The 13,398-nt window shown below is 36.5% G+C and overlaps 1 protein-coding gene across 1 annotated transcript in view; it reads left to right on the top strand.

Annotated features, from left to right (window-relative positions):
• Window positions 1-1,757: 1,757 nt before the first annotated feature.
• The window catches only part of LOC122075345 (pantothenate kinase 2-like), a 36,726-nt gene continuing 25,085 nt past the window's right edge, over window positions 1,758-13,398 (top strand). The window contains exons 1-11 of the mRNA XM_042640339.1: window positions 1,758-1,910; window positions 2,238-2,583; window positions 3,865-4,071; window positions 4,284-4,342; window positions 5,208-5,324; window positions 6,656-6,775; window positions 6,862-6,956; window positions 7,052-7,145; window positions 9,299-9,430; window positions 12,810-12,922; window positions 13,107-13,299. Coding sequence (XP_042496273.1) covers window positions 2,310-2,583; window positions 3,865-4,071; window positions 4,284-4,342; window positions 5,208-5,324; window positions 6,656-6,775; window positions 6,862-6,956; window positions 7,052-7,145; window positions 9,299-9,430; window positions 12,810-12,922; window positions 13,107-13,299 — 1,404 coding nt within the window. The 5' untranslated portion in view covers window positions 1,758-1,910; window positions 2,238-2,309. The remainder of the gene's footprint in view (window positions 1,911-2,237; window positions 2,584-3,864; window positions 4,072-4,283; window positions 4,343-5,207; window positions 5,325-6,655; window positions 6,776-6,861; window positions 6,957-7,051; window positions 7,146-9,298; window positions 9,431-12,809; window positions 12,923-13,106; window positions 13,300-13,398) is intronic.

The raw sequence follows: 13,398 nt of genomic DNA, 5'->3' as shown, positions 1-13,398 counted from the left end.
TTTTTTTAACCTCCACCTTTTGTGTGTTATTATGTGCCCAAGATTTAATTCATAATTATTAGGGATTTATTTAAAATAAAATTCCCAATTACCTCCACCTTCCTCTTTTTGAGGCCACGATTCCTAATTATTAAGAATTTTTTCTTCTCTTTTAATACTTAATAATTAATCAGCCCAATAAGCTCCACATTTTTTTTATTATTATTATTATTTTTCTCTTCCATTTCGAGGGGTTTTTTGGTCTATTGGAAAGTTTTTTATGTAAAGGTTGATGGTTCTTTTTGTCTTTTTTAAAAAGTATACTAAAGCAAAGAGTATGTACTTTTTAATAGTAGTATGATATATATATATATATATATATGTATATTTTTTTTTCTTATTTCAAAAGAGTGGGGTGGTAAAGTTGCACACTTTTGTGCCTAAGTGTGGGCCATGTGACTATCGACGTTTTTTGTCTTTTTTTTTGAAAGTTTTAGAAGTATAAACTAATCACATGGACTATATCTTAACCCAAGGGGTGTCAATTGATCCAATCTCTTTTGTTTGGGCTTAATCAATCCTCACAAATTTAATGTTCTAGTAAATTGAGCTCAATAGGCTATATTCCGTAAGTTGATTACTAGTTCATAATCGGGGTCTTGTTAATCATAATATAAACAATTTAATTGAGTTAATCAGGCCATGAATAGACGAATTAGGCTATAAACAGACTAACCTATCAGAATATGTTTTTTGGACCATATGAAATCTCAACAACATGGGGCCGGGCCCAAACACATGATTCGTAATCTAGGGTTGGTATGGATGAATTCGCATGGATTGGATCATTATTTGTCGAGATAGATCTCCGGTGATAATCAATCCAATCTCGACCCACTTGTACAACCCAAGGATAAAAAGGATTAATATGTACAATCTACTGTCACTTGGATTGACTTGAATGATCTTAACAATTCAAGAACCGAGATTATTATGAATCTTGGCCATACTTCATATTTTATCAAAGAATGTCTATGATAGGGTTTTAAAAACCAAGAATCGGGATCTTGATCGATCTGAAATTGTGTGACTTCGTAAAAACCCTAGGATATGTCTTATAGCCAAGAAAAAAAAAAATACAATGAACATGATAAGAAAAAAAAAGGGCATAATGACACAATGATTTTTGTTACGCATCTGTCTCTCTTCTACATATATTTTTTTCTTTTTTCTGGACTTCAAAACGTAGCCCCCCTAGTTTTCAATTAGCTTAAAAGAAAAGAAAAAAAACAAACAAACAAACAAGTTTTCATACAAGGGATGCAACGGTCAGTCTCATGTTCTGAACAGAATCGAGATTATGGCCCAATAGGCCGATTCGATCTGATTTTTGAATCCCAGGCCCCACAGATGAGCGGCTTTGCAACGGTACCATACCAAAACCTGGAAGTCAGCGAATTGGACGGAGGATAGGACGCATTCTTAGAGTGAGTCATCTCCTTTTCGTTGACTGTTCTCATTCTCAGTTTATTTACGAGTTACCAAAAAACGTAACAATAACCTTTCGATTTCTGAGGGGACGATCTCTGACTCACAATTCACAAACCCCCAACTGGTCCAGCGATCTATATGAATTGTCATTGATCGGTTGAACGAGAGAGAAAAAAAATTCCACAAAAACGACATTTGGGGAAGGTAGTTACGGCCTTGATTTTACAGTTTTCTCCTTCTACCTTGTCTCCTTATCAATCTCTTAGAATATTTAAAAAATTTGCAAGAAAAAGTAGGAAAACCCTTTTGACGAATTTTGATTCGGCTATTCCTATATTCTAATGAAAAGCTGTGCGGTGTAAAAGAGTATCTGGTGCTTTGGGTTGTTGCAGATAGTGGATGCTGGACGTTATCGGAAATAATGGGAATCGTATTTTATAGTAATTTTTTACTCTTCATGTAGACCCAACTGTGTGTGTGTTCATTTGTAGTGAAATCCAAAGAACTTGTTTCGGTGCATTGGGATCTAGTCTTCTAGTTTGACTGGTTTGAATGAATTCATGTTTTTCACGCTTGGTCATTGATTTTGAATTCTGATTTTTTTTTTAATTATTTAATCGTCATGGGGAAACCTTCTTGATCTTGTTCTTGTTGTGATTTATGAACTGAATCTACAAAAATATGTATGGGTTTTTAAAATTTTCATTTAAAATTTGTTATTTATTTTTTATTTTTTATTTTTTGATTTTTGGGTTTTCTACGAGTAGGACACGAGACCCACCAAACACGCTTGCGCATACAATTGGGGTTAGGCAGCAGGTGGAAGGAAGTTGGGATTAATGGCTAGTACAAATGAAGGCCCAGTTCTTGAAGCCATCACTACAAAAAAGGCTACTGAGGAGGGCTTGGTGGATAAGGAGGAAGGTGAGAAATCCGAGGGCACTGAAATAGAAATGGCGCCGATAGCCGCTAACTCAATTCACAGATCAAGCTCCCGGCCTCAGCTCGATCTCAGTGGTGCTGCAATTCAGGGGAATTTTGAGGAGAGGGATCCAACAATTTTGTTGCCTAACCAGTCTGATGACATATCTCATTTGGCTCTGGACATCGGAGGTGGTTTGTGTTTCTACTTTTATTTCCCTTTTTTTCTAGGGCGGTTTTGTATCCGTTTTGTTTTGCCTAAAATTGCTGCCTCTGAAAGTGGAGTGTATTTTCTGACAATCCGAAGATTTTTTGGGTGTGTTGTGACAACTGAATTATGAACTGTTCAGATTTTTGCTTTTTATTTCCTGACTTTGATTGATGGAATTCCTTCCCTCTCCTACGTAGATTCTGTATTTGGTATGACAGTTCCTCTTTTTTTTTTTCTTTCCCTTGTGTGTGTGTGTGTGTGTGTGTTTGGGGGGTGGGGGTGGGGAGTTTGTTTAGCATGTGGCTTTATGGTTTTATCTGTTTTTCTGTTTCATGTCAACCCTCTGTTCTATTTTTCTGAGATGGTCGAATCTGACAGAATGATATCTCTCTGACTAATTTTCATCTTTCTTGTTGCACACCTATAAAAGGTGGATCTTGGTGCAACGGTAAGGTTGCTCCATTGCGACCTAGTGGTCTTAGGTTCGAGTGAAGTGACTGTAAGGCTGCGTACATTATGAGTTGTGCCTATGCCCTTTTTTTTTCTTGTATGTGCTTCTTCTCTTTCAGCATTATTTCGACGACTTCTGCTTTGGTGTTAGAGTTGGCATATAGTTTCTAAACACCGGATAATTTTGTGTCTGTTTGCCATCCTTCCAGTTGGGGATGTCCTGCTTTTTGCTGTGAATGAATTTGAAGCTACTCAATCTGGTTCTTGTTAGTAAATTTGTGATGGGTTTCTTATTCTACTTTACGAGTAAAATTTATAATTCTGTTTAATGTCCTTTCCTCTCCCAGGAAATTTATGCTTTTTAGACTGGATATCATGACAAATTTTCATCATGTAGTTTTTTTTTTTTTTAAAAGGCAAAAGAACATTGCCAGACTCTGTAGCATACACTAACGCCTCCCTGTGTCTCTCTCTTCTCCCTCTTATGAAATGACATATCTGCCCCCTATTATGGGCAGACTGATATACAGAGGGAGGCACTAGTGTACACTACGCAGCCTGGTATACTCTCTTTTATAATCTTATTATTATTATTATTATTATTATTATTATTATTATTATTATTATTATTATTATTATTATTATTATTATTATATATTAAAAAACTGAGAGTTCCAGATGATAAGCAGGAAGGTGGCTTTAATTACTGCCTTGTTTCCTCTTTGGGATGATCATATGCGACTTGACAGTACAGTTGATTTTTTACAATGCATTCATGTAGATATCTTGATGATTCTATGTTCTACTCACAGGATCTCTGATCAAGTTGGTATATTTCTCAAGACATGAGGATTGTTTAGTTGATGATAAGAGGAAGAGGTCTTTGAAGGAGAGATTAGGGGTTACAAATGGTAATAGAAGGTATCCTATTCTTGGTGGAAGACTGCATTTCGTGAAGTTTGAGACAGCTAAGATTAATGAATGCTTGGACTTTATTTCTTCGAAGCAGCTGACTGGTGGTATTGCACAGTTCTTTTCATCTTCTTTGTTTCCTTCTGTTTATTGGAAACCAAAGTAAATGCAGTCTTGTTGGTTGATAATTGTTGTGTAACTGGGTAATTGGTTGTTATTACTTCTTTTTCTTTTGATAATATCTTGAAGAACAAAACGTCTTTTCCCATAGATACATTTTTCTTTTTATGTTGATTCTGGTAATTTTCCTTGTGAACAGGATTGGATTCACACAGTTGGCATTCCACGGTTCCATCCAATGATAATGCAATAATTAAGGTAAATTTTGTGGCGTTGTCTGATTTTGAACTATTTTAGCCATGGTTGTTTACCTGTTACATCTAAGTTGGAATTTAGGCCCTCAAGCTATCTACTGATATTGATTCACTGGGAACAACTCCTGAAAAGGCTTGTCTCATGATCCTGAATTGCATGTTATACCCTCTATATAACACACACATATATACCCCATATAAAGGAAGGGTGGAATTGGGGAGGAAAGGTTTTTGAAATTTCTAGTGAACTCTTTCATTTCTACCTTTCCAAATCATGATTTTAGCTATCTTATTCTTGGTCAGCTACAAGAATTCAGCAAACAAATAGCAAGAAGAAAGCAAAGATAACAATAGGGCTTAAGAAGAGCCAAAAGGCTGCAAAACAGTGAAATGCCACCTATTAATAATGGTAGCAATACCCCTAAAATGTGCACATAAACCAATCCGTACACATGGTCCTTGCCACTTGATCAACACATAAAGAACCCGGAGCATGCCTGAAGCAACCAATATCTTCTATACCAAGGAAGAAAAACAATTCACTGACTCTCCGAACAAAGGAATCCTTTAGAGGAGCCTTTGTCAGTCTTTCATTCCCTCTTCCACTACTCATCTGGTTGCTTCCCTGGACTTCTGATCTGGAAGCTTGGAAACAAATTCCTCTGTAGTGTTCCCTTGCCATCTTGGATCTATCTTTATTATTATCTGTATCCTTTATGTCGGGAATGCCTTATTTTGTAGACATATATATCTCGAAGGTGGAAAACTGTTAGTTGAACAAAAGGATGATCTGTTTTATACTTGGACACTCGGGTGTCTATTTGGTCTTAATGCATGTAGATCTATTTACTAGCTAAGTTTGGGTGAAGGCCACAGGTGGTGGAGCATACAAATTTGCAGACCTTTTCAAAGAGAGGATTGGAGTCGGTCTTGACAAGGAAGATGAAATGGATTGTCTTGTGGCTGGAGCGAATTTTTTGCTTAAGGTAGTACCCTGATCCCCCCCCCCCCCGGTATGAACTTCCTTTGATTTCTTTGTCAGTGAATATTTGTGAAGAGAACACTAGAGTAAATAATATTCATCATTTGAGTTCTCACTTATTCTTTTTTGTGAATATTATGAAGGGAGTTAAATAACATCTAGCATCTTGAGTTTTGACATTCTTATTCTTTCCTTGAACCCATTGATGTTGTTAATCCCCTGAGGATGTTTGAATACGTATCAAATTGGCTTGAATTTTTTCCTCCTTGGACCATGTTACATTTAATTCCCATTAATAAATAAAGGTGCAAGGTCAATGGATGGTATCCCCTATATGTTCTTGTATTTATCTTCATGTTGGGGCATTAGTATTCCATAAATAATGTGACATATAGAGAATCTTGCACAAAATAAGAAAACAAAAAATTCTCTAACATGAGGATTTGGCTCTGCATTTAATCTATTTGACCAATCTATTAGACTTTGAAGTTTTGTACGAAGGCTATATGGTAGTAGTTGGTCATAAAGCTACATAATACACATTCAGTGATAAGAAATTAGGAATATACAAACCAATGTTCTGAAAGTGCCCAGCCTTTAAATAGGTTGTACCATTGTGAATATAGGATGGCTTCTGTAACTTCTTAAGTATGTAGATTTGTGATCAGGTCTGAATAAACTCAGTTTGTTTGCCTATGGTTTTCTATTGGTTATCTTTGGATCATAATTGGGAGTCAAGAAAGAATCTAGGGTTTTTTTTTTTCAGTTCAGCTCATAATCAGACCGGATTCTTCCTGGTAAGTGTCCCAGATTGGTATGGAGTGGATAGTCCAAATGAAGGATTAGCTAATTAAGAGGGCAGAAGCCCAATGCGGTGGATCAGCTGATCAACTGTGTATAATGGATCGGATTAGCCATCTGATTCTGAGGTGGATTGCCCTTGGCCAGTCCTTGAAATTTATGGAATAACCTGATGTGATTAAATGATCAATTATATCTGGTGGTGAAAATTAAAGTGTAGAGTTCAGCTTGACTGTCATTGCTCAAAGAAGCACCCTGAAGGATTCTGTGGGACTCTCTGTGTGGTATCATTTCAATATATTTGTTCCGGTTGGTGCTCCAATTCCTTTCATCGTAATTTGGGATTTCTTGTTGTTGAGTTATTAGTCGGTCCATTTATCCTGAGAAACACTATGTTTACATAGAGGGGTCATATATTTGATATTCAATGTGATCTTGACTTTGCTATCTTGTCAAGTTTCCATTATTTTCTCCTTTGGATTATTTATACTTTATTAAGAATCTCAACAGGCTCTTTATTTGTGTTGTGTGTAGGCAATCCGGCATGAGGCTTTCACACACATGGAGGGTCGGAAAGAATTTGTGCAGATTGACCACAATGAATTGTTCCCTTATCTCCTTGTTAATGTTGGATCTGGTGTTAGCATGATCAAGGTTGTGCTTAATATTTCCCTCACCTTATTTACCATTTAGAATTAAAAAGATTAACCAGCACTCACAGTTTTGAGGTGATTATATAGGTGGATGGAGAGGGGAAGTTTCAGCGAGTTAGCGGAACAAACGTTGGTGGTGGTACTTATTGGGGTTTGGGAAGACTTTTGACAAAGTGCAAGAGGTCATGATCTTCCAGCTCATTTGGCATTGTTACACTATTCTACCTCCAATTTAGTTTCTTGTTTAATGCTAACAATCTGTTTTGTTTAATTCCAGCTTTGACGAGTTGTTGGAGTTGAGTCAGCGAGGGGATAATAGGAAAATAGACATGCTTGTTGGAGACATCTATGGTGGTATGGATTATTCCAAGGTATAAATTCCAAATATAATCTGTTGAACTTTGTGTGAATAAGCCAACTCTTGGATGCATTTTTTGGGACAAAACAGTACACAGGAAATACCATGCTTGGGAACAGACTGCAGTTCACATTTACAAGAAATTGCAATTTCTGAATAAAGATTAATAACGGGTGTGGTTATTCTTGTTTCCATAGAGGTGGAAACTACAGATTCTGTATACTTTTGTCTCTGCCGACATCTTTCAAATTTTTGGTTGGTACTAGTAATTGAAACTATGCTGTGAGAGATCCTAATTTGAAAAAACATGCTGGTGGAAAAAGCCTAAGCAAACTTTAGAGACTAACTCCCTTCCCCTGAACACCAATGTGAAGCTAGGCGTCTGCGAGTCATGTATTCATGCATTTATTTGTTTCTATACATTTGACAGTAGACATGCCAGCACAGTGGATAGGAGTAAAAGGAAAGGGTAGAGAAAACTTTCAGAGGTATTGATGATCACCTATATTTATATTCTTGTATAAAGTCCAAGTCTAATCAACCTTTTCTTAGTTAATGCTTTTGCTGAGTATCATCCTAAGGTTGCAGGAAGGGCCATATAAACCCCATACCATGTAACTGGGGTTGGATGTGTTTAGAAATAGGTTACTGGTTTTAAGGTATATCAAATAGATACATGGACTTGATTTAGGGTAGGCTAAGACTATTTATCCTAAGGTGCAGTCTGCATTACACTTTCTGCTTTTTGTTAGACCTGTATATTGGGGATACTCTTTTTTATTGATTTGAACAGGAGAAATATATATGGTTGTGAATAGTAAACAAGATCTTACTTACTGCCAAATAAAACAGATTGAAGGACATTTCTGGTTTAGTTCACATGATGATTTCTTTCCATATTCAACTTGATGTCTTTTTATTTAATTACAAGTTACAACAATTTTTAAGCCACAACAAGAGATTGTTGGAGAATGGAGTAGCAGTTAAAGAATTTCAAAACAGAATATGGCTCTTGGTCTTGGGTACTGTTTTAAGTACTGATGTTACCCATGTATATTTACGTGTATGGGTACCTATTCATTCAATTAATGCAATACTGATATTACGGTATAACACTGGGAATTTTCGGATCACATGTCACATTTGTGGCCTTAGGCCAAAAACAGATATCTATCAGAGTGTGTCTTAGGATGAGTATTGGTACTCTAGACCTTGTATTTATACTATGGTATAATACAATTGGAATTTTGGATGTGTATGTGACCGTAGGGTGAGAAGCAGATATCTACCAGAGTGTATCTTAGGATACATATCGATACTCTAGACCTTTTATATATATACAGAATCTGTCAGAATTGAGGTAAAAAGAGTTCTGTCATCATATCTTCTACCCCACCATCCCCAACTGCATGGGCACTGATACTGTTGTGTCTATCATAAGTTGTTGTGCAGGATGCCATTTCCTTGTATGTGCTGATGAAGATTTGAATTGATTTGGTGAAAATAAATATATAAAGGCTGTTGAATGGAGGATGGCTATCCTTGCACTAAGCAATAGATGTATTTTGGAATGAACCAAAAAGTCATGCTTTATCAGAAAGACCTGAAGAACTCAGCTGAAATTAGAAGAGGTCTGTCATCATATCTTCTGTCCCCAACATCCTCAATTGAATGGGACTGATCACTGATGTGTCTGTCATAAGTTGGAGGCCAGGATTCCATTTCCTTGGTATGTGCTGATGAAGATTTGAATCGATGTGGTGGATAAGAATAAATAAAGAAAAAGGCTTCTGAATAACCTATTTATTGCACCAAGTAATAGATGTACTTCGGATGAACTGAAGAGTGAATGCTTTATCAGAAAGATCTTAGGAACTCAACTATCCTTTTGATTAGACCATTCTTTTGTTGTAGATTTTCTTCTTGGTCCCCTTTACTCACCTTGAATTCAAGTGGTCCCTTTATTTTTTATTTAGTGTTGTTTTTACTGAAATTATCATTACCAACTGCAAGATACTTTCTCTTGGTATTCTTTGGTTTTTCTTATTCCTCATAGGGGGTTTAGTGCATTAGATTTTGGTTTTGGATATTGCATTAGGGTACTAGTTTTTCTTCTTGTTTTTCATGCTAGAATCTAATAACTCCTAATTCATTTAATGGTCACAGATTGGTTTGTCTGCATCAACCATTGCTTCTAGCTTTGGGAAGGCTATGTACGAAGACAAGGAGCTTGAAGACTACAGACCTGAGGATATCTCCTTGTCACTCCTACGAATGATTTCATATAATATCGGACAGGTGAGCTTTTTAGAGTCAAATTTCTAACATAACTTAGATTAAATTTTATGTGCTATCATAAGAGGTTATTTGGAATCCTATTAAGGTTCACATCAGCGCTGAACTGATTTATTAGCATATCTTTTAGACTGATCCAAATTTGAAATTGACATTGCAACAAAATAAATAAGAGAACCAGCAAGAAGGAGAAGAAGAAGAAGAGTGAGATGGAAATCGATAAGAGAAGTGTTGGGAAAGAGGTCTGTTGGCTGCAAATAAAATAATAGGTTAAAACCCCACCGATAGGCTCAAATGTGTGTGTGTATATATATATATATATAACTTAAGTCCTATAACACAAAAATACCCTTGTTTTATGTATATCTCAACATAAACCTAAACAGTAACATATAAAGACTAAAATACTCATATTGAAGACATAATTAATAACAATAAAACAACAACCATAACCAATAACAGTAATAACTTGCAACTTTAACACAATATTCTTAACACTCCCCCTCCAGCTTGAAACAACAAGAGCATACATAACCAGCACTAGCCAGTCGCAGACTTGAACAAATACATCAGTTGTAGAAGCTAGTAGCCAACAATCATCTGTAAACTCACAGAAAACAAGAGAACCACAGAAAACTTTATTCCAGTCATAACACCAACAAAAACACATTAGCCAGAGGCAGCAGCAACAGAGAAAATTCTTCATAAAGAAGGAATCCAGGTAAAAGTATAAGTGGTAGGAAATATCAGCCACAGGCCAGGAAATTGCAACTACAAACAGAAAATCTTCGATAAGAAGAAATCCACAATAACAAATCTTCGATAAGAAAAATCCACAATAACAAATATTCAATAAGAAGAAATCCATAATAAAAAATCTTCAATAAGAATGTGAAATAATCTCCAATAAGGAGACGTGCACATAATCTCCAATAAGGAGACAGGTAAATAGTCTTTAGTAAGGAGACAAACAAATAATCTCTCCAACAAGAAGACGGGCAAATAATCTTTGATAAGAAGACACAGGCAAATAACCATAACAGATAGAGAGAGAAAAAAATCCAGCAACACTAGCAAATAGAAAGTAGTTGCAGATCACAATATGCAAACCCTAGTAGAGATAATCCCAAATATAGTATGATTTTAGGACCCTGAGATGACCAGAACAGGAGAAAATAAATAACTCTGAATCTGACGCTTGGATCATCTTCAAATTCAGGTCAAGAGTGCCTTTACGATGGTGCAAAATATCCCCAAAGTCTGATGAAGATCCAATGGACAGATAAGCAGTAATAGGGTTGAGTACAAAAAATAGAAAGTAGGTTCCCTTAAAAATGGGAACTTGCAGTAATTCACAATCCAGTTACCTAATTCCAGTGTTATCAATTCGGCCGAATAATTCGCGAATTATTCGGCCCAACCGAATTTTTCCGAATTTTATCAAAAATTCTGACCGAATCCGAATTAAAAATAAACTTCGGTAAAATTCGCGATTTTTTCAAAAGTGAATATAAAGCGCGAATAATTCGGACCGAATCCGAATTAAACCGAATTATTCGGTCCACTTAAACATTATTTAAAAAAAAAATAAAAAAAAAAAATAATAATAATAAAAAACAAAAATAAAAAAATAAAAAAACCCAATAAGCTTTTTTGACCGAATCCTTAAATTAGTCAATCGAATTATTCCGAATAATTCTTCGCCCGAATAATTCCCGAATCCGAATTTGCTAACTATGCCTAATTCAGATCAAAATCTGATCAATAAGAACCTCTGTGGTGGTGTGCTGCATAAGAAAACCTCTTAAGTATGAGTGGAATTAGGCCTGAATCTCCTATATGATGTTTCCTATTAGCAATAGGGAACATAAAAAAAAGGGGGGTACTGTGCGCCATGGGGTTTGAAAAGCAGCAGAACCACCCCCCCACCCCCCAAAAAAAAAAAAAAATCTTGAATGAACTCCAATCTTGTCTTGTGATTCAGCAAAGAACTAGCATTAATCCAAAGCATAGTTGATGATTAGATCATAGTTATATGCAGATCAGACCAGTAGAATAACGGAAACAGCAACCGCAAGTTGAGTAGAACATGTAGAACAAGATCTGTAGGAGGGGCAGATCTTCATAACATTAAGAGGACTTCATCCGCAGGAATGAAGTCCGCACCAGCAATAGTCTTTTATTGCAGGGCAGGTTGCCAGGTTCTCATAAAGAAAAACTCATCAACAGCAACCATATTGTGGGGAGAACCTTCATATCATTGGGAGAAATATCTGATGAAAACAAAATATTCATCAACAGCAAAGAGAAGACCAACTGCAGGCTTGTAGCTGGATGGATAGATCATCCACTGTAGAGAAAAACATGATCCAGCAATCATCATGATCTAATGTGAAAACTTTAAGAATCAGCAATCATAAGGAGCAAAGAACTGAGAAGATTCCAGAACTTCCAACCGCAGGGAGAAGACTCTTGTTTTTGTTTTTCATGGAACAAGAGAAGCTATCACAAGTAGTTGTAGAACAGCAAAAAATGCCGTACACCTCTTCGAGAATCTTAAGAGACCCTCAAACCATTGAGGGTGGAGAATGGAATTACCGGTTGCTATTGCTCTGATACCATGTAACAAAATAAATAAGAGAAACCAGTAAGAAGGAGGAAAAGAAGAAGAGAGAGACGGAGATCGATGGGAAAGAGGTATATTGTCTGACAAGAAAAGAATAGGTTAAACACCCCCCACCCGATAGCCTCAAATATCTATATCTATATATATATATATCTTAAGTTCTGTAGAGAATTTAAAAATACCCTTGGTTTGTTTGTATCTCAACCTAAAGCTAAAACAGTAACATATAAAACTAAAATACCACTATGGAAGACAATAACTAATAAACATTAACAAACAGCAACTTTAACACAGTATTCTTGACAGATATTGCTCCAAAGTCCGACCTAATATATATGAGAATGCGCAACCTGATCCAAGATCTGATTTTTTCCTGTCAAGCATGCAAATATTCTGTTTATGTGTCTATGCATATGCAGGTGTTGTGTGTGAGAGTATGTGTGTGTGTGTGTGAGCTAGGTTAGATGGTGTAAGAATATGAAGCTGTGCTATGCTTTTGTATTGCAGTATTTCTGATTTGGTTTCTTCCATATTAGATCCGACATAATATATATGAGAGTGCGCAACCTGATCCAAGATCTGATTTTTTTCTGTCAAGTATGCAAATTTTCTGTTTATGTGTTTACGCATATCCGTGTGTCTCTGTGTGTGTGTGTGTGTGCACATGTGTGTGAGCTAGGTTAGATGGTGTAAGAAGAGGAAGCTGTGCTATGCTTTTGTAATGCAGTATTTCTGATTTGGTTTCTTCCATATTAGATCTCATACTTGAATGCACTTCGATTTGGGATCAAGCGTATCTTTTTTGGAGGATTTTTTATACGAGGTCATGCATACACTATGGATACTATTTCCTTCGCTGTACATTTCTGGTGAGTATAAAAAACTGGACCTTTTCAAGCTTTGAAGTGTTTTCATTACACATCCTCCCCGCCCCCGCCCCCGCCCCCGCCCCCGCCCCCCCTTCTCTCCTGTTATCATTTTTTGTTGGCCTGATCTAACCTCCTGATCTCTTTCTCATATTCATTACTTCAATATTTCAATTCTCCTTTTCAGGTCAAAAGGTGCGGCACAGGCAATGTTTTTGCGGCATGAGGGTTTTCTGGGAGCATTAGGCGCTTTCATGAGCTATGAAAAGCATGGTCTTGATGATTTGATGGCCCATCATTTGGTGGAACGGTTCCCAATGGGTGCGCCCTATGTAGGAGGAAAGATTCATGGTCCACCACTTGGAGACTTGAATGAGAAGGCAAGTATACAATGTAACACTAACGTAGCTTAGACATCAACATTATAGTTGGTATGGGATACAGATGTGAGACTTCAAACATGGACTCAAAGTGGCCCA

This window comes from Macadamia integrifolia, chromosome 4, assembly GCF_013358625.1.
Source record: "Macadamia integrifolia cultivar HAES 741 chromosome 4, SCU_Mint_v3, whole genome shotgun sequence".
Classification (NCBI taxonomy): Eukaryota; Viridiplantae; Streptophyta; class Magnoliopsida; order Proteales; family Proteaceae; genus Macadamia; species Macadamia integrifolia.
The sequence above is the reverse complement of the archived record's forward strand: the minus strand, read 5'-3'. Positions and strand labels throughout refer to the sequence as shown.